A 20,124-nucleotide genomic window follows, 5' to 3' on the forward strand; every position below is an offset into this window, starting at 1 on the left:
CAATTTACTACATCAGACAAAAATTAGGATTAACAATCAGTACTGCAGCACATTGATTATGTAGGAGAATAATTTTATTAAGTACAACATAAAAATATTGTCACCATGTTTTTATAAAGTTCAAATTATTATTTAGGCTTCTAAAAATATGGTAATACTTTCCATTTGCAAGTCCATTTTACGTACATGGAGTGCCAACCCCACCACGGACTGCTTTCTCATCTAAGAGTAGAATAATAATAAGAAAATGGTGAATGCTAACACATTGAAATACTTACATTTCAAATTATAAATACTTTCTATTAACAAATAACATAATCTCTTTACTAACTTACAGGTTCATAAGAGTTTTTTTTTTCTGAGCAATTAATACATCTTAAGTCTAAGATTTGATACAACAAAATATAATTCTGTATAATTACTGAACTTAATTTTCAAAAGGGAAGCAAATGATGTTTGTCTTAAATTTATAATACAGTCTCCTATAGGGGGTTCAACATAACCTACATTAAGTTGCTATGGTACATTAAAGTACACATGACTGAAAATGTCACTGAAATACATGGACAACTGTTAATCACAACATAGTCAAAGTGAATGGTCAAAATACTTCACATAATCAGTATTACTTTACATCATAATCTGCCCATTCATGAATTGAGTGTAAAATCAATATCTGATGCACAAATATCACTTCAGTACCTCTGCCTTGTCCAACCTGCTCCAATATCTAACCCAACTTTTCCATGCATCATCCTGAAGATGGAGGCAACGAGGTCCTGTGAAACATCAGTCATTATCTACCAAACTACACAGTTCAACATATCAGAAGGCAGCCATCTTCAATGTAATGGTTAATTTTATTTTCTTCAGAAATATACATGTCTATAAATATATATACCTTCAAAGAATACTCTGTATTCGACTAGTTATATTTTTCTGCCAGACCAATGACAGCTATCATGGTAATGAAAGAACATCTTTTAATCTTAGTCATGTATTCTGTATTACTCATTCTTAGCATCTTTGTTGTCTGAAGAATAGTCCTAAATATATGCCTTGAGTGTTCTTACAGAATAAATTAGAAAATCTTTTATACAGTGTACCAGATCAAGAATTACAGTAACTTGTTGACATTAACTCATGAATAGTCTATTTTTTTAACCATTTAAAATAAAATATCAGAAGAAATTCTAAGAAATATTTGGTTATGTATGTCTCTTTCCCACTTCATTCCTGTCCTTCATGATGAAGGAATTAACAGTCCAGTTGTGAAAGAATTATTTATATTGAAAAGTATAAAGTAATTTTAATACCAGACTCATTAATGATAAACACCTTGAAAACAATTTAGTGTGCATTATATCTTAGTAACTTTTTAAGAAAAAAAATGTCTCCCTGGAGACGTAAGTATGTTTATTTACAAAATCGTAACACAGGTCCTAGAATGAGTTAAATTTTTTTTTTGTGAAGTATGTTGTATGACGGAATGTTTCAAACATAAGCATAAACAGCGAACTGCAGTGTTCTGCTTCAATAACGAGAATGTCGGCGATATGAAAAAGGAAAGACGTGCATTTATACACGATGGTTTTCCTTTTATAGAAAATTCTGGCTTATAAGACTACTAGTTTTGAAAATCATTAAGCACACATGACATTCTGAGCACTGCAATTTCCTTCCGAAAATATGCAGGCTAAGATTTTAATTTCCGTTGATACCAACCAAAAATGCAAAATTCCCTTAGAGAAATAATGGCTGTCGCGTGTAACATGTAATTTACCGAAACATGAATTATTATACCAATAACATACCAGACAACGTCACCCACTGAATAAAAACTTAACAAAAACATAACTTAATCCTTTTCATTATTTTTGGTCCGTCATGAGACTCTTGACAGCAGCAAAGAGAGACTCTTTGGTGAACGGACATCTCGCATAGATCGCGCCGCAGTTTCCGCCACTCCGTCCCATCTCCACCGCCTGCTTTATACTTGTTCCATCAAGCATGAAATTCACCACAGAACTTCTAGGGCAGAAATCAAAATCAATTTATAATTACGCACGGTTTGCGAAGCAAGACAGCTGAGATGTGTAGACTTACGCGCATCTGATAGCCATTACTTGCAATCTGCAGTTACTCACCCTGCTACAGAATCTACAAGCGCATCCAAATTGTTTCCTGATCCGTCAGTCACCTTCTCTGAAGCCAATTTCACGTAAGTACAAACTGCTCTCTGCATACACAATGACGAGTCAATATTATAATGGGCAAGCGTCTCGTCTATTCGAGACAGAACGTCCATGATTCCCGTATTTTTCTCGTCTTCACCTGTAGACAGAATTGCATTTGGTTTCTACTCGCTCTGTCATTTATTTTAAAGAATAATTAACACGCCATTTTTGTTTTAAAGGCAACTTGGATCAAACCACGCATAATTACTTACTTCGGTATCCAAAGCCGCCGCCGACGCCGCCGCCGCCACTGCCAAAACCTGTGGTACCGTCATGCCCGGTATTAAACACGTGAAGGATCTTGGGGAGGATAAAGATAGCTCCAAAGCCAATTATGGCGCCAAGCACGACTCCGCCAAGATCCAGCTTGAGTTGGCCGTTCAAACTGCTCAGACCTGTCGTACCTGGATTCTGCTTGGAAAACAAAACAAACAAGACGCTCTGTGTCATCCTTGGCTCGGCACACAATCGGCTTATCAAAGAATATCCCGCACCAGAGAGCGAGTTGAGTTCGGTGTTGAACTTCATCCAGCATTTTGACAAACGTGCGTTGTTGGATTTGAGCTTCTCGTGGCTGTCTTCTGGGTAATCCGCTATAAGATTACCAACATATCAGAGGTCCTTGCTGCCTTCATCATCGCCCTGGACCTCTGAAACATCAGTAAACGTCTAGCGGATTACACGGCGCTACAACCCAGAAGACAGCCGTCTTTTAATGCGTATCGGTAGGGCACGCATTTTTAGGAAGCTTCATGTAGAGCAGGCTATTGGTGGCGAGTTGCTTGCGACCTGATTCCTGAGCTTTTGGGGCCCTTGTACACTACATTTGGGTTTAAAACTGAACCAATGCAAAAGGCTGATAACGCTGATACGCTGCTCTAACCAGATCGCTACAATTACCTGGACTGCTGTGGCCCCATAGGTCAGGAACCCAAACCTGGGTTCCTGCTGCCTCTCGTCTATGGCGTTGCTTGACTCTGCCGTCACGTGACTTCTTTCCTGTATCGCTGTGCGGTTGTCTGGAGTGGACTCCATTGCGATCTGATCACCCGACTGGAGGAAGTAGCTGCTGGGACTGGGCAGAAACCCCCTGAAACACAGAAATAACGCACGGAGCAGCGTATGTGAGAGCGGGGCTTCATTTTTATATTTTTACGCAATTAATTTATCCTTGAGGTTCGAGGTTCTGACAGCAGTGAAGATGTCGACGCTGGTGTTATGGGTAGTAACGCCACGTAGACTGAAAGTCAGAGACCAGTGTTTCAGCGAGGCATCAAAACCTACCTCCCCCCCCCCCCAAAAAAATATAGATAAATAAATTTAAAAAAAAATTAAAAATTAATAAAAATTAAAATTAAAAAAGCCCATCTTTACCACCATGAGATTCTCAAACCTCACATTTGATATTGAAGGTCAGCACTAAAGTTTACCAAATCAGAGATAGTATCCTATTTAATGACACTGAATCAGTCACAACGGTTATGTAACACTGGGTGAAACGCTACGATGTGGAGGTATATATATGCTAAACTTGGTACATATGTTTATACGATGTCTTTCAAGGCATTTGCTAGACTTAGTCTGCAGGGGCTGATTAAGTAAATCTGACATTACAATTAAATCTGTCTAATTACTACAAATGAGAACGAAAAACATTTTAACATTTAAAGCAAAAAATCTCACTCTGTAGCTTCATATTTCTTTGGAGCAGACAGGCAAAGATCAGTTGCTACTAGAAGTAAGGTTACACTGAGGATGACGGCAGTACCCATCGCCTGTAACATAATAAATCAAAAGGACCAAGTCAGGCAGTGTATGAGATGAAACAGTAAAACTATAAATGCTGCTTGGAATACGTCGATCTCTGAAACAATGACGTAACACATCACGAACAACTATCGATAATCGATAAGGAATGAAAAGTCGACCACGGAGGTAGAACACAGTTTCGACCGCGTTCATTGTTGAGCTCAAACAATATTTTACTAGTTCTCAAGTAAGTTTAAAGAAATTTTCTTACTTTGACTTGCGAATTCCGTCAAAAAATCCGATGCGTCTTTGCGTGATACTGGACAGAAGGCAACACAGACTGGCGCTCGGTGTCTGACGGAACATATTTATATAAGGGGGGCTGTTACTGTCCCTTACGACAAAGATCTTTCTGTTGTGACTTTCGTCTGTCATGAGTCTCTTGTTTGTGGCCAACCACGCGGACAGTTGACAAAAGAATGTGGGGCCTTATTGTCACCACATCAGCGTGACGCCCCACACACCTGAGCTGCACATTCCATCTTCAGAGGAACGCAGCGATCGATGAACCTAACTCCAAGCAACCCCCCCCCCCCCCCCCCCCATCGACGCTACAGAACACAAACACTAGGCCTCATGTTCAAAATGAAACAAAAAAAGCTAATTGTAAAATATCGTTCCGGATAAACTATACTTGCGAGCCGGTAGTGGTTCGCGGGCCACCAGGTTACCATCAGTTCACTCGTCACTAATGAATGAATTCATCACAGCATCTCTCTTAAATTTATAGAAAGTTATGCATTTCATGTTAAAACACATTTACGTGATGATATTTAAGGTTCCGAAGGCGGGGAGTCTAAATATGTCCGTCTTCTGTTTTGTTACGCCTTGTAGTCTGATAGTATACCGACGTTTCAGGGTTCTTACTTCCTCCATCATCAGGACTCCTCTGAAACGTCGGTCAATATCCATCAGACTGCAGGGTTCATACTCGTCACCGTGAGAACATGAAATCTCACCAAGCATTGTTGCTTTCATCAAGGCCTATTTCAATTATCGATAGTTATCGTAAATTAACTTTACATTGTCTGCACTCGAAAATTACGATTAAAATACGACATTCGTGAGGTAATAAGGAAGTGAAAGCCAGGACTTAAGTGATTTATTATTTAGTAAAATAAAAGTCGATCTGGGAGGCAAATTGGAAGATTCTGGCAACTAATTCGTGGAAGCTTTTGTCTTTGTAACGCTCACGTGGACTCAGACAATTGAATAACGACGCGAAGGTAAAGGACAAACACACATCAACCGCTGGTCCCTCGACCAGAACGCGGTTTCCATTGTCGCAGAGAGAAAAGACACTTTCCATCTCGTCAGCGAATTATTTCCATAACAAAACGTGTGTCTGACTTTGCGCCCAGGTATTACTCGGTTGCAATTGCAGCTTGCCGCGTAACGTGGCACTAGGCATAATATTAGACTCTTTGAGCGTCCATTGTCGTTCAATTAATATTTACACGGTCGTGCCATTGTTAGTCCATTACTGATCCGGGGTGAGACTTGTTTCTGTATGGAACTGGGCCGCTAACGGGGCCATTGTCGTTGCTTTCTAGACGATTCTCCTTCACACACCGCCCGATACTTGCACTTACAAATAAATCCTAACCTAACTTTTCAGGTAGGAGTTCGATTATAAAACATCGATTCTGATTCTTTCGTGGTTGTAAGCTAAGGGGAGAGAGTAACCGGACCTGAGACAGGCAGATGAGAGGATAATAATGACATTTATCTTAGACGCATCTGGCTCGGAATTGGTCCAGAGGCGGGATCTTGAAACTTCAAGGCAGAGGAAATATCTGTAGCAGAATAATGACTGTGTTGATACCAGGAGACTAGGCTAATATTTTCCGAACTGGCAATTGTTACATGACGGACTGTTTTAACGCCAGCCAGCGTCTCCCTAATTCCGTAGTCCTGGCAACGAGCGACATCGTAACGGATCACGACGACAGCTTAATTACCGCACTCACTTCATGAAATTGATTTAAAGTCATGCCATTGTTCTCCTGGGTCAGGAGGCCGTACAAACCTGTAGGCAGATACATTTGCGACTAACACAGATGGAAGCAATTTATCCCTCCGAAACGCCGACTACCTACAAGTCCACATGACGACCGTGCGAACTAATGAGACAGGTGACAGGCAACATTAATATAAGGTCCTGAATTTGTGTAAGATTTTTTTTTAAAATAGCACAAATATAAAGTCACCTTCAGAACCATATTGTAGGCTATATTCTGGGGTTCATGAAAATTAATTTGTCTCAATATTTACGATTAAAGAGCACGGACAGACAGACATATACGCGTTCAAAGTAAGACTGCACAGTAGCTATCATCTACAAGTTCCGACCGCCTTTACCCGAGAGAACAATTGAATAAGAAGCTGATCGGGGACCCATTTAAATACGCACAGATAACAAACAAACCTTAACAAAGACATTTCCTTGTTTATTCGTCTGTGAGTGTGTCTGACAATCGTTTTGTGGTTATTCAGACCGAGGTTTCGAAATTGTTAGCAAAAGGACTTGTCTGATTTCATATGTAGATTTGTCCACAATATTCGCTTCTGGAGGGTTTTGCTGTAAGACAATGAGTCATTAATCTCAAACCCTGATGTCTCACGTCTGTATTTTCAAAATGGCGGATATTTGAGTAAGGTGGCGGGGAGTCCATTCATTCAGGGAGAGTTTGCAATGAACGTAGCGTAACTTCAACACGGGAATTCGGTTGTATCAGCAACAAAATGGAGAAAGTGCTTTCTCCCATTGTAAAATCGCGCTGGTATGTGTTGAAGACTTACGCAACAAGGGCAGAACCAGATGAGCTTCGCGCCAATTAGCAACACTTGGCTTACAACGAGAAGTAAACAAACCTCCAGCTGATTACGAGAGATTCTCGATTTATCCAAAGCTTCAGAAAAAATACATGCGTCTAATTAGGTCACATTTCGTTCAAACCCAATTCAGTTCAACTGTATTTGATATATGTGTGTAAAAAAATCAATTTATAAGTCAGAATACACTTCTGTCTGTAACAGATGAAATTCGAGGGTAATTTGGCTCTAACCAAACCCGTAAGTTGGTAACACGTTGCCAGAATTAGTTATTTTCTCGTTACGAAACTACAGATTATTATATCACTTTTTCATTGTTTAAAGTATCGCTGATGTATAAAACCACGGATCTCCAATTGAAATAAACTGTGCAACAATGCTGATGGATGATAGGCCACGGCACATTGTTACCTAACTAACCCTTTGTTGTAACGTGACTCCACCTTACATGTTCGCACAACGAGAATCCCAAGAGGATAAGTCCGGTGATCTGGGTGGCCATTGCCAATGTTTGCCACGGCTTTCTAGATCAATGCACCGCAAAATAGAATCGCAAAGGTTTCTTTTAATTTAAGCGAGCTTATAATTATCCCGTATAACAGCCTGAGACGTCAGAGACGCATAATCCTGATGGGTGCGTGACAACTTTCAAGCTCTGCGTCATATTTGAGGCTGTTTTCACCAAAGCCGTGAGTGGTACAATAATTTTACGGAGCACGTAGACAGAAAACACAATGAATTATTTGACACGTAGGCGGGGGAAGGAATGCAGCACATAAATACACACTGTCAGCCTTAAATAACATCCTTCACTGTCGTCAAATGTATACAAACTTAGCCACGGGACAGGAACGGAAAAAAATTTCTTACTCTAGTCACGTGACAGCAGTCTTCATAAAGTACTCTGTCTTTGCAGGAATCATCATCATTTCAGTGCATACTAGAGCGTTGTGAGCAGTTCGCGTGTGTGTGTTTGTCACGATAGTTTGGTAGAAGGTAGGTAAATCCACACATAGGTCGTGTGGATTTATATGTTAGAAAAGGACACTTAACATTTTACTGAACATGATTCCACCCCTTCAAATTATTTAATTACAATTAATATTTCTTTATAACGCGAATAAGTATAATTCGGATAAGTGACAAGTGATTAAGCTTTCAGAATTCCATACACGATTCATAACAACTCCTCTGGCCGGCCTTGGTTATGTCTCGTACGTTCGTATAAATGGTTTATCCCCTCGACACAAGGGAAATTGCATATGAGCCCAACGCCGAATCGAGTTCGGTGAGGTGTTTTAATAAGCCGACAACAATTGTTGCTTGTAACTGGCAACAGTCGACGTCGGTCACACAAGAATGTAGCATCACTGGCCAAATGTACAACTCACAACAATGCTCTATAAACAAATCGTCAGAATTCTAAAAGAAAAAGAATTTGAAGATTTTAAAACAAATACATTTACTCGCAAAGACCTAATTGTAACACTCCATTAAACGCAAAACGTTTTAATGCATTAAGTCAAGATCTTAATATTTTAATATTTTCCGTCAAATCACAATTTTAATAAGATAATAAAATATATGAAATATTTAAAATATCATTTCACGTTTTATTTTAAATAAATATTTTATATATTTTATTATCTTATTAAAATTGTGATTTGACGGAAAATATTAAAATATTAACCTAATTCACAATATGACGCAAATATACTACCTTACAAGATCTTAAGTAAAATGGATGAAGTTAATGTCTGAACTGTAATCACTCCTAACAATACAGAACGCACTTTTAAATTTTAAATCACGTTAAAAAGTTCGCAAAATTAAATAAAAACACAAGGCCGGTCCACTGAGGTCTATAACTTGTGGTTCGCACAAGTTTTTGTACGTAGTACACGTTCAACGAGACGAGATCAGACAGGAGAAGTTAATTAACTGCCAAAAATTAAGTCAGACGTTGATGGCTGTCCATTATGATGCATTCGGATTCGCTAGACGTAGACTCGTTTCGTGTAATCAAATATTTATAGACCGTGGTGATATTCAAAATTCCGTTAATAATTGTTCACGCAGGAGTGAGGTCGCATTTTTCACAAATCCCCGATCTCGTAAGCCACGTGCATTCTCAACACAAGATAAGCCTAAGCGTAATACAGGATCATCAAGAAATTCGACTAGATTGCTCGCAATTGGCCACAATTCCTGGGGGGCTTTCTGGAGCGGAAAGATATTTTCTGCTTCTGCGCAGTAGTGATCTGGAACCAGCGCATTTATTCTTATTTCCACCCAATAAAAGTCTAATGCATCTAAAACCCAATGATAAATATACAGCTCGTCTACTTTGTCAGTAACTTTGCATTCTGTATTTTTCAAACGGTTAACAGCTTCGCGTTTTAATGTTAAATAAACGTACAAAGCGTAAGAACTTTGCTTTTAATAGTAGTTCAACAGATACACGGCAGGCGGATGACGTGAGCGGTCACATGACATAAACATGGAGAGAGACGAGAAATGCATACAAAAATTTTCGATGGAATGTCTTCTTCATCAACAATCAGTCTTTTCTGGTTACATTTGAATAGATTCAGAGTCATCATTTATCTGAGCTGACAACAATGCTCTTTTAAAGTTTTTAAACAATGGAAACTAATTTTTCAAATCTTTTAACTGTTTTATCCTTATGTTACAGTTGAGATAATGAGAATGGTGTCAAAGCTCCAAGCTTTGGGGATCTTGACTTTGTTGTATTCAGTCATTTCTGTTCACAGTTCAAAAAACAAAAGGTGAGTGTCGATCCTCGAGAGTCATTGTCTTACGCCTTTTCATAAATGCGTTGAAAGAAGTTAATTTGAGGGCAATTGTTATGAATTTCTAATTAGTTACTATCTTTCTAATGACACATCAAATATAGAATCAAATAATTGTTTATGTAAATAATAAAATAAATTTCGTAATTAAATCACCTCACAATGTAAGTTCTCATTAACAATAGACAGACTTTGAAAATTATATTTCTGAGTAAACATTAAGCAGGAATGTGTGTGTTCTGGAGACCACACAATTTGAATGCATGTTTTGAAATACAAGAAGACGAATTTCAATGTCACAGAATCCGATAAATTGTTTTAAAATTCGCTCTGATCCTGGAGGATTAACGTCGTGCCACAGAATAGGAAAATTACTAGGACGTATCTACGCTTATTAAAGAGGGGTTATGGCACGTGGACAGTAAACGCAAACCCACTGGGATTTTCAAAATGTCACTACCACAACTGTTCTCACTCAGCTACAGCCGGCATCCATCACCGGAGTCGCAAAATTCTTCAGCAACAAACCAATCGCACCCTAAGACCAGCCGAGGAAACGGCGAACATAACAGACCCCTTACGATGGATCAGCAGCTCACTCTGGCGATGGCACCCATGCTCAATCTGACACGCTACCAAAATAACGCGGGGAAAAATGGCCACAGCAAGCGTCCCCTGACGAAGCCACGATTTTCTCCAGAAATGAGTTCCGTGATGAACGTCACACATTTTAAAAGTAAACACGAGAAGAGCGGTCGAATTTTCAGTTTTTCTGACGCAGACAATGAAATCAGCGTAAGTAAAATGAAATAATTATTAATTAACAATTTCATTTTTTCCTCAGTCGGTAAAGTAATATTCTATTGTCTACTTATAAAATAAGTAAATAAAATATTGAAGTTAAGGAATTGAATTTAAAAGTAATTTAAAATAGTATGGAATTTTATAAACACAAGGCATAATCATTATATCGCTGTAGCGTATGTTCAAAACAAGGAGAAGTCAAATTGTAAACTGGGTTTGTGAAAATATATATAACTTCGTACTCACTTGTAATTAACAACATTTGGGTCTCCTAAATCAAAAGATAATTTATCTTGAAAAAAAAAGAATAATCTCTGGTTTCTTAGATATTTGAGATTACAAGACTGACCCCCATGCGAGTTCGTCAAACTTACAAAAGTTTTCCTTAATATTAATTTATATAAGTTATGAGTTGAGAATTTATGTACGTCTTAGGTTGAACTGGGGTTCTCCATACCATTTATCACAATTCCAATCAGAGGGGTCAAAGATGACGACGACAAACCGCTCGTCAACGTGAACATCGGAGCGATAACGGCCGGAACCATACTGACAACCGCGGCGCTGATCTTCATCCCCAAAGCATTCTCCGGTCTCGAACCTGAAATATCATTTGGAAAAAGTAAGTTAAATCACTGCAGATTCACTACAGCCACGGAGTACGCACACCGAGACTCTCTGAGCACGGTAAGATACATCTCGGTTCTCTCTGTTGCATACGCGCATTTCCCACCCACAAATTGGATCTAATTTCTTATTCCGCACGCATCTGTTGCTGCATGTACCCCGGTACCACCCCTAAGATGTCTCTGGTACTGTACGACCTGGAGATGTCATTGGCTTGCCAGCTTCTGATTTTACAATCCTTTTCATAACAGTGGATGACGCATAATGATATTCATACATTACTGATTTATTGACAATCTGAAATTGTGCTTCGACCATTGCAGAACAAAAGAATTCCTCTCGTTGAAAAATAAAATCATGACAGTGACTGACATTCTACTTATCACTTTATTCCTAATTATACATAATTACTTTGCAGAGGCGTTTTAATAGTTTCAACACTTCTCTACCAAACTATGCCTGAATGGTCCTGAACAACTTAATTGCGCCGAACTGGTTTCGTAAGAAGAATTCTTATTAAACTGCATCACTCACCATGAAACAGCGTGTCTGAATGTGAAAAGAATTAGGTTGTCCAACTGTACCATAATTACGATGAATTTATTGTTTATTTAATGACGATGTAAGCAGCTCAGACTATATAGCATAAATGACAGTACAATTAATGAATATGGTAAAAATAGCGGTCACAACATCATTCATTGCATTTTTATAGAGAAACTGAGAAAATCCTCACTCATGATATCTGGTCTGCAGACCAAGATCTGAACCCAGAACCCCTTGAATATGAAGCAAAGTGACAGTCATTCAGCTGGAACTCGTGTTTATCGTGTGTTTCTATGTGGTTACGATAGTAAATATTTTGGATATTGCTTTCCCGATTGTAATGTAGCTCTCGCTTTTACAAAGGCAACAGCGGCGGTGAGAAACGAAAGTCTGGGTTCCTGTCACGTATGGACAAAGCACTCATGGACCACAATATCGACGTGTCTGTCTGTACTCAAAGGGCAGTGTGTTGGATTGTAAGATCAGCCGCGGCCAAGGTGACAACGGGAGAAGGCGGAAGTTTGGATAAGATAATTGACGGAATAGCTAGGTAAGTCAGCATTATTTATCAGACTCAAGTGTTTATATATATATATATATATATATATATATATATATATATTTACTTTTTCCGCCTAACAATACCTGAAATATTTGCACACAAAATTTAGTTGAGGAATAAAAATGTATCTGTATCTCAATTTCAATTACGTTTGCAAATGAACAGCATAAACAGTGACTTACCTTTGCAGTATCACCATACAGCAAAGATTTTAATTGATCATTAATAATTAATTCAAAATTATGTCAGAACAGAAAGAACTACCAGAATTTATATCGATTATACACCTGAAGATGGTTCATTGAAAACCGAAACATGTCGTGAAAAAGATGACGCTCTAATTGTAAATCGAACATTTTCGATAGAAAGAGCATCATTTTAATATATTTTAAATATTAAATGTTAATTGTAGTAATAATATTTTAATATTTAATAAACTATTTTATTGTGATTAGACGGTTAAAATTAAACAATTATAATCATCACAATATGAAGCAACATTATCATCTCATGAACTACCAGAAAGTATTTAGTCTTAAAACACTAACGTAAATAGCAGCTTGAAACAAGAGTGCTCCTACGTTACACACGCAAATGCGCTCCCATGAAAAGAGTCCCTCTCGAGGAGCTACTAGTCACGAAGTTCCTTGCATTTCATGCGACGTAAGAGTTAATTAACGTGTTCCCAATGGACCGCATCCTTTGACAATTAAGTTAATTCCACATTCTCTCATCTAATCTCAGGTGTTTCTTAAAGTCGCTTACTTTTGTCCCTCTCAGGTTAAAATGTTGCTCTCCACAAGCTCAGTCTTCCCTTAATACAAAAGAATAAGTTTAACATCAACAACCCTCGAAGTACCTTCTATTACGATAATACGACGATTTCAATTCTGACGAAGAAAATAACATTTTTCACAAAATTTCAGTGATATTTGCCGCATAAAATGTTTCAGTAACACGCTGTTAGAGAGACTTGTGCGAGGAACGGCACTTCAAGAGGCTATTCGTTATGGTAGAAGAGATAAAGACTGCAGCGTCATCTACTCCAAGTGTCCCATTACACAGGAAGCAATTCAGCGAATAGCTCGTAACTTCATGACAGGAATCGTGTGAGTGTGATTGGCTCGTAATCTCCTTCATCCATCAGAACAAAGTGGATGTTGTATCTTAGGATACCACTTCCATGTGGAATTTTGAAGTGTGACATTTATGTGTTTAGACACATTGTGGATCCATTTAGACAATGTTCCAACTTCATCAACTTCTCCCGTTAATTGTTCTAATGCCTCGTGTAGACTCATTTGGAAATGGAACTGTTTACCACGATTCAGTGCTACAAAAACAAAATAGTGACTCATGGAACAATATAAATTAATCCCTGCTACTTCCAGAATTGAACTACAATCACCATTATATCATGCACCTATGATGATCATATGCTAGAAACCATTTTTATCGGTGAAGTTCCCCACTTTGCAAACCTGAGCCGAAAATTATGTCCAGCCACAAATTCTCAGGGTGGACAATTATACCTGGAGACATATTCTGACACACTGTATCCTCAGATTTGAATCTACTACGTTACAAAAATAAAAACACTTATTTTACACTTCCATATTAATTAAAATAACTATGAAAATGAAGTCAAGATGAGAAAGGAACATTGCCATCGTATAACCTAACCTCACTTTTTAGTATCACTGAAAGTCATTCAAGAATCTTCTAACTCTGTTGTTGATTTACATGTTATATACAGACAGTCCCATTATTTCAGACATTAATATTATATTAAAATGATCCAAGGAGTGTAAATGATTACGTACTTGTGTGTTTTAAATACGATCTGAGGTTATACCTGTGACGAGTCTGAAGATGGCAGCCATCTTGTGTGTTGTACATGTATATAATGTGTGTGTGTGCCAAAATGTATAACCTATGGTAAATAACATTGTATTATTTTAATTAATCTATAAGTCGCAATGATTTAGAAAAATGTGTAATAAAATATCTAGTAGCTATTTTGGTTATTAAAAATATTAAAATTTATATCCATGAAATTAAAGTATTTTAACAAGAATTATGATTGTGTATCGATTCGATGTTCAGTTTTTTTCAAGCAGTCCTATAACATATTATAAATATAAGTTTGTTGTTGTCAGAAGATATTTTGAATCTAGAGTAGTATTTCTGTACAAAGATTATTATGAATTTAAATTGATTTTAACCCTTTCAAGCATAAATTTAATCTAAGTAATATTTGATTTATTCAGTCTATACCTCAAAGAAAATGCAACAGTACATCATTACAAATATTAACTGATTAATAAAATAATCTAAGTTTATACCCATAAATACATAACACCTGATGACGGAGGCAGTAAGCACCTCTGAAACATCGGTAAACGTCTTCCCAGAAGACATCCATCTTCAAACCCGTCGCCGTGAGAACCCGAAATCTCACCTACTTAATCTGCATTTACGTTTAAACGATAATCAAATAATGAATGGTACCGTTTCGGTCGTCCTTCTTCATGCCGTTGGTTCCCCCAACGAAAAGAACGAGCACTCGACTTTCTTTCGGCTGGTGACTCCGCAATCTTTGGTTTCGCTTCTGAACGCTCGTAGAAACGTTTCTGTCGCCGAACGGGCGTCATACTTGGAGGGAGAGCTCCTACTCATTCTTAACCTCGGCACTAGATGGGGGTGAGTGGTCAGCATCACGCCCGGGCCGGCTTTACCCCCGAGAAAGGACCCCCGGTACCCATTGTAGAGGAGGCTGGGTGGGCCCCAGAGCCGGTTTGGACGCAGAGGCTAGAGGAAAAATCCTGTGCCCCCGTCGGGGATCGAACCCCGGTCGTCCAGTCCGTAGTTATCCCGGCTCACTCTTTCCTTTAAGTGTTTCCTATTAAATTTTAGTAAGCATTTCTTTCATATATTCATTCTTCTATTTATTTCACATAAGCGTGTTAGGCCAACACATTATGTGGTCATAACTCGTTCAAAATGTAGATAAGAATCTTCGTAGTTGAAAAACTTGAAACTATTAATCAGTTAAATAGTCATAGTTAAAAAAATATCTGTCATCATTAATTAATCACAATTTTTTCAAAGGTTTACCAAAAAAGAAATCACGACAGTGTGAGTCATGAAGATGACTGACTACTTGGATGTTGCATCGTGTAGTCTTGTAGAAATTAACCGACGTTTCATCAGAGCGTCTCCTGCTCTGTCAGGTCGTCGCCCTGATGATGGAGGCACCAAGTACATCTGAAACATCTCTCAACTTCACGGTGCAACATCTCAGAAGACAGGCACACACACGAGGTTCCGAAACTGTTCAAATAGAACACAGTTTCCTTTTTCTAGGTTCTAAAAAACCGTCTGAAATTTCCTTAAGTGTTTTTCTGAACGTTTCGGGAAGATACAAGTAAATGAACAGCACAGCAACGGCAGTGATGCCTCCGTGCAGGTAGAACACGCCCTCGGTGCAGTTTATGGCTTGGCTGTTGGCACTCCCGCCCAGAAGCACGACGAACGTTGGGAACAGCTTGATCGAGGCGAACCCGAAGAAGTTCCCCGCACACGTCGTGATGCCACAGGCGAGCCCCGTCACTGTCGCCGGGAAAACTTCTCCCAGCATCGCCCACGGGATGAGAAGGAAACCCATGGCAGCCGAGACCTTCGGCGACGAACAGAGTTAAAAGATGTACCATCGTCGGGACACGCAAACAGAATTTTACATTCAAAACGAAAACTGAAAGCGTCTCCTTGACAACGAGTAAACGCAGTACGTCAGCAAAATGCAGAATCTCTGATTTAAAAAGTCAATGGACGTCGTAAAACAGTGTTCATAAAACCACGAACAAAGTTTAAACAAAGCGATAATGTCATCAGTGCGCAATGAATCCCCCCCTCCACTGCGCAGGCTGCTGGCCACTATAAAATAACGGTACTGTACAACACTTCTACTTACGACGTAGCCCAGCATCAGAAGGAGTGGCACCCAATCGAGTCTGTGCCTCATGTCGGGGTCCACGATCACCTGGTTGTACACCCCTAGCCCCAACATGCAAACAGCCATTCCTAACCCCGAACCTACCGACAGCGGTCGTCTGCCACATCTAGGAAAGAAGGAAAAACGTCTTAAAAATTAGTAACATGAAGATGGCTGTCTTCTGTAGTCTGGTGGAAGGTCCTTGCTGCCTCCATCATCAGGATGGTGAGCGCTCATCGCCCTAATACCAGACTACACGGCGATACAGCCCAGAAGAGACTCAAATCCAACCAGAAACGTGATTTATCACCTTTTTGCGCCCACATCTTCAATTTTATTTCGGTTATTTGCCTCCAAATTCGTGGCCTGACAACCGATCTTCGTGAGAGCCAAAACCCAATGTAAATTTGAAAATTACGGAAGTTTCGCGCCAATGTTTGAGACGCACTTGCCTGTTCTGAACAAATCCAGCGGCAATTTCGAACACGAATTTGACAACACCTAGGAGCAGTGTTGCCAGGTAGGGCTCCAGGGCAACTCCTTCGCTGATCATGATATTGACTGCGTAGGCGATGAGGACCGGAATACCAGAAAACTGCATGAAGAAGAAGTAGGAGTTGAGGATCACGAGGGGTTTCCAGACATCCGAACGCCTCAGAGCAGAGAAGACGACTCTGAAGACATTCTTCCGCCTTCCCTTGATTACCGCGACTTCCGGAGTGCCGTACTTCGTCCCAGCGCGTCGACACAACGGCACATCCTCGCCCGATCCATCGCCGAGACCTGGACGCGCCGATTTGACACTTCGTTTCAGTTTCTTGCTGTTTTTGACAAACGTCTGGAACTCGGCGCGAAGTTCTTTTGACATCGCCTTGTACTTGACGTGTCGTATCCACTCGAAAGACGTTTCGGCCTCTTCGTCGCGTCCTTGAGCCAAGAGCCATATCGGAGATTCTCTGATGAACACGAGGTTGGAAAGAGCTGTGATCACCGGGACAGAGGCGCTTATGGCGGCGATCGTACGCCAGTCCTGGATAACCAACCCGAGGGCGTACATGGCCAGGATCCCGACAGAGACCGCCAGGGAGGGCCAAGTGACGAGCAAACAGCGCGTGTGGCTAGTTGCCATCTCAGCGATGTATATCGTAGCTGGGATACTGACCTGAAAATTGGAGATCAATCACGAACGACGAACCAGAGTCAGGATTAAAGAAAGAAAGGAAAAGCTCAGGAATTTTTAAACGATCGTCAGGACTAAATTCTTGCAAATGGCACCAGTGACGTCAGAGTAATCTGGTGGAAAATGTGTCCAGTTGCCTCATGATGTCATCAGGAGGATTCCCCCACGTATTTACACGGTTAAATGGGGATTTCTCGGCTGGGGAATACTCACTCAGTTACCGCTTGTAGAAACAAACGTAAGTCTCCGTGTTCGTTACCGTTGGCCGATTTAAATCAAAACGGGAATATGTCCAAGGTAACAGATGCCATGAAAATTCGCTCAGCGGTTTTCGAGTTGTGACCGAGGGACGGACATGGAAAAGGTAATTAACCCCCTGGCACCAGAAAATATCCTCCCGACAAATTTTGGCATTCGAAGCGTGATATTTACTAAGCTGATCGAATACAAGCTCTAATTCTCCATAAAACTATCTTGCACTTTTGTTGTTGTAATTTTTAGTTGCGTGTGATCGTAGATGAAACCAGGACGTACCATGCCAGCGCCCAATCCGTTCAGCAAACGAGCGAAGTAGAGGAAGGCGGCAGGAGCTGGTTTCGGGGCAGTCCACATGAGCAGCCAGCCCAAGACGAAGGGTGTGTTGATCACGAGAAGCGTTCTTTTGCGCCCGAGTTTGTCCAGCAGAGGCCCACAGGTGAGACAGCCCGCCAGGGTCGAGATGAACCCAGTACTTGCTGGAGTAAAATCACTTTCATAAGCACAACTGTGAACTGATGCTGTATGAGTTATGATTTTCTGGCGGTGAATGTGTCCATGTCGGTGCTCAGATGATACAGGTAATAAATACGCTTCTTCGAAAAGATTTTACGTATCTACGAGTCCACAGTGTTATTACGAAGCAAACCAACATCCACAAATACATGACTTGTCTTCTGGGATACTACGCCGTCTAGTATGATACAAATTTACCGTCGCTTCGGAGGTGGTTATTGCTTCCATCACCAGAGCGATAATGATGGCACATGTACGTCTGAAACGTAGGTCAATTTCTACCAGATTACACGGCGAAATAACACAGAAGACAGTCACTTTCGCGAGAACCCAAATCCCCATCGACATTCATTTGTTTCTACTCTCGTTGCCGGGAAACGTGTCTGTACGTACCGAACCAGGAGCCCTCCTCGACCGTCAGTCTGTCGGTACCTGCAGGGTCCTGCATATGCGGCAATGCGACAGCAGAGAATCCGAGGTTCATACCAGCCGACAGCAGAGTCGCGGAGGAGACGAAGCTCACGAGGATCTGCAAGCAGCGTCAGAGGTCAGCGGCGAACAGCATTTCTTTTTTACGAAACACTTCTCTTCTGTTTCTATGGTACATCAGAATCCTAGCAACCCCCACCCCCACCCCACCCCCCGCCCAGAATGCTGAATTTTTCTCTCAGTTCGCTACTCGGTCCGGTTTCCCTCGTTTTGTTCACTTCCTGTTTACTGCAGTGCCTGTCTCCTCTTCCGGACCGCTTTCCCCCTACTCTGGAAATACATTCCCCTTTCGCTGTCGTGACAACATCCCAACACTTGAGACTGGAACCTAATGATTTCTATAGATGTTTCCGTCTTTGTATTTCCCAGAATTTTTCAACATAATCAAGTATCCCTATCCCTGTGGACTTATGGGACACACTGTATATGAAGTGTAAATCGAGAGACGATTCGGAAAAATTGTGTAACCAATGCAATTGACAGATCGTCGTCAAACACGATAAATCCTGACTCGTTTATCCGTTCCTTCATTCATCTATTTACCCATCCACACACTACGATTATGACCATTTTTATAATAAAAAAATCGTAAGAAAGGAATTATCATAAAAATAATACAATAATATTTTTAAATTGTAACATCATATTTACCTCTCTGAATGACATCTCGATATTATTCAAATTAAAATTCCTTTCTTCTGTATTATCTTCGGCGACGTAAAACTTTTGATAAAAAGAGCGGTCGACGATGGTTACAAACTGAGACTACAGACTTGGCGTCCTCCGAATCTCCGACTGGAAGAGACTGTACCTTCTTTCGACCTAATAACCACACAAATGGTCCGACTTTGACGTCATAATACCCCACATAATCAAACAGACATGTCGTAGTCCAATTAAGATCTAAGACTCTTCATCTGCGACACAATTTCCTGTGCAGTGACACCTGACGATTGGAAAATAATTAGGTCACGTACAATTTGAGGCTTCGACGACAGCGAACATGAAAATGGCGGTCTTGTGGGAAGTTGCGCCGTGTACTTTGAAGATGGAGGCAGTAAGAACCTCTGAAACGTTGGTCAATTGTTATGAGAATTAACTGCGCAACATCCCAGAAGACATTTGCCTTCACGTTACTATCCTGATGTCATCTTTGAATGGAGATAAATCCTCTTTGCCTAACACTTTCCGGATAATTATGGGCTGCGATATGTAGCACGCATACGAGAAATAATAAATGCGTAGTAACGCAAAAGGAAGCAGGCCATCTGATGCGGAGTATAATATTAAAATGGACACGGCACAGTACACTAGTAGGCTTTTTTCAAAACGGAAATGGACCTTCGGGTTTCAACGTGGAACTGAGCTCCATTTTATCTGCCCTTCAAGATTAAAATCATGAAGATACATCAAGGAGGATGAGATGGGCGGGCATGTAGCACGCGTGGGAAAGGTGA

At 40.2% G+C, this 20,124-nt stretch overlaps 4 protein-coding genes across 7 annotated transcripts in view; 1 reads left to right on the plus strand and 3 right to left on the minus strand.

The window, feature by feature from the left end:
• The window catches only part of Clbn (Nuclear export mediator factor NEMF homolog Clbn), a 16,387-nt gene extending 14,436 nt beyond the window's left edge, over positions 1–1,951 (minus strand). Inside the window, exon 1 of the mRNA XM_022064654.2 lies at positions 1,815–1,951. Coding sequence (XP_021920346.1) covers positions 1,815–1,855 — 41 coding nt within the window. The 5' untranslated portion in view covers positions 1,856–1,951. The remainder of the gene's footprint in view (positions 1–1,814) is intronic.
• Positions 1,872–11,082, minus strand: LOC110830134 (DM4/DM12 domain-containing protein Desiccate). 3 transcript variants are annotated; one of them, XM_087352785.1, is made up of 6 exons: positions 10,956–11,082; positions 3,921–4,012; positions 3,138–3,327; positions 2,450–2,648; positions 2,148–2,334; positions 1,872–2,028 (listed from the first exon to the last, which is right to left on the minus strand). In XM_087352785.1, exons 1-6 carry the CDS (start codon positions 10,956–10,958, stop codon positions 1,872–1,874), a joined length of 828 nt encoding a protein of 275 aa, XP_087208911.1. In that variant the 5' UTR covers positions 10,959–11,082. The 3 variants fall into 3 exon arrangements, with proteins under 3 accessions (XP_087208911.1, XP_087208910.1, XP_087208912.1); XM_087352784.1 differs by having other exon boundaries at positions 1,872–2,031; XM_087352786.1 differs by lacking the exon at positions 10,956–11,082 and adding an exon at positions 4,258–4,418 and having other exon boundaries at positions 1,872–2,031.
• On the plus strand, positions 7,793–13,346 carry LOC110830136 (uncharacterized). 2 transcript variants are annotated; one of them, XM_087352781.1, is made up of 6 exons: positions 7,793–7,877; positions 9,577–9,670; positions 10,174–10,489; positions 10,934–11,120; positions 12,035–12,221; positions 13,187–13,346. In XM_087352781.1, exons 2-6 carry the CDS (start codon positions 9,585–9,587, stop codon positions 13,344–13,346), a joined length of 936 nt encoding a protein of 311 aa, XP_087208907.1. In that variant the 5' UTR covers positions 7,793–7,877; positions 9,577–9,584. The 2 variants fall into 2 exon arrangements, with proteins under 2 accessions (XP_087208907.1, XP_087208908.1); XM_087352782.1 differs by having other exon boundaries at positions 10,180–10,489.
• LOC110830168 (trehalose transporter 1-like protein) lies at positions 12,662–20,060 on the minus strand. Its single transcript, XM_087352770.1, has 6 exons — positions 19,319–20,060; positions 18,572–18,707; positions 17,942–18,141; positions 16,680–17,389; positions 16,207–16,354; positions 12,662–15,912 (listed from the first exon to the last, which is right to left on the minus strand). Exons 1-6 carry the CDS (start codon positions 19,331–19,333, stop codon positions 15,571–15,573), a joined length of 1,551 nt encoding a protein of 516 aa, XP_087208896.1. The 5' UTR covers positions 19,334–20,060; the 3' UTR covers positions 12,662–15,570.
• Between the last annotated feature and the right edge of the window lie 64 nt (positions 20,061–20,124).

This window comes from Zootermopsis nevadensis, unplaced genomic scaffold (assembly GCF_977971745.1).
Source record: "Zootermopsis nevadensis isolate Lab colony 2312 unplaced genomic scaffold, Znev_1.0 Znev_ptg000021l, whole genome shotgun sequence".
NCBI lineage: Eukaryota > Metazoa > Arthropoda > Insecta > Blattodea > Termopsidae > Zootermopsis > Zootermopsis nevadensis.

What these genes read in the sequence shown, in the direction of transcription:
- LOC110830136 (XM_087352781.1), top strand. Translation starts at nt 9,585, where the DNA reads ATGAGAATGGTGTCAAAGCTCCAAGCTTTGGGGATCTTGACTTTGTTG. An exon ending in CACAGTTCAAAAAACAAAAG is followed by an intron (nt 9,671 to 10,173) that starts GTGAGTGTCGAT and finishes GTTCTCACTCAG; the next exon opens with CTACAGCCGGCATCCATCAC. An exon ending in TGAAATATCATTTGGAAAAA is followed by an intron (nt 11,121 to 12,034) that starts GTAAGTTAAATC and finishes GCTTTTACAAAG; the next exon opens with GCAACAGCGGCGGTGAGAAA.
- LOC110830134 (XM_087352784.1), bottom strand. An exon ending in ATGGGGCCACAGCAGTCCAG is followed by an intron (nt 2,649 to 3,137) that starts GTAATTGTAGCG and finishes TTTTCCAAGCAG; the next exon opens with AATCCAGGTACGACAGGTCT. An exon ending in CTTGTAGATTCTGTAGCAGG is followed by an intron (nt 2,032 to 2,147) that starts GTGAGTAACTGC and finishes TTTCTGCCCTAG; the next exon opens with AAGTTCTGTGGTGAATTTCA.
- LOC110830168 (XM_087352770.1), bottom strand. An exon ending in CGAGGAGGGCTCCTGGTTCG is followed by an intron (nt 18,142 to 18,571) that starts GTACGTACAGAC and finishes ATTTTACTCCAG; the next exon opens with CAAGTACTGGGTTCATCTCG. An exon ending in GCTGGATTTGTTCAGAACAG is followed by an intron (nt 16,355 to 16,679) that starts GCAAGTGCGTCT and finishes CTTCTTTCCTAG; the next exon opens with ATGTGGCAGACGACCGCTGT.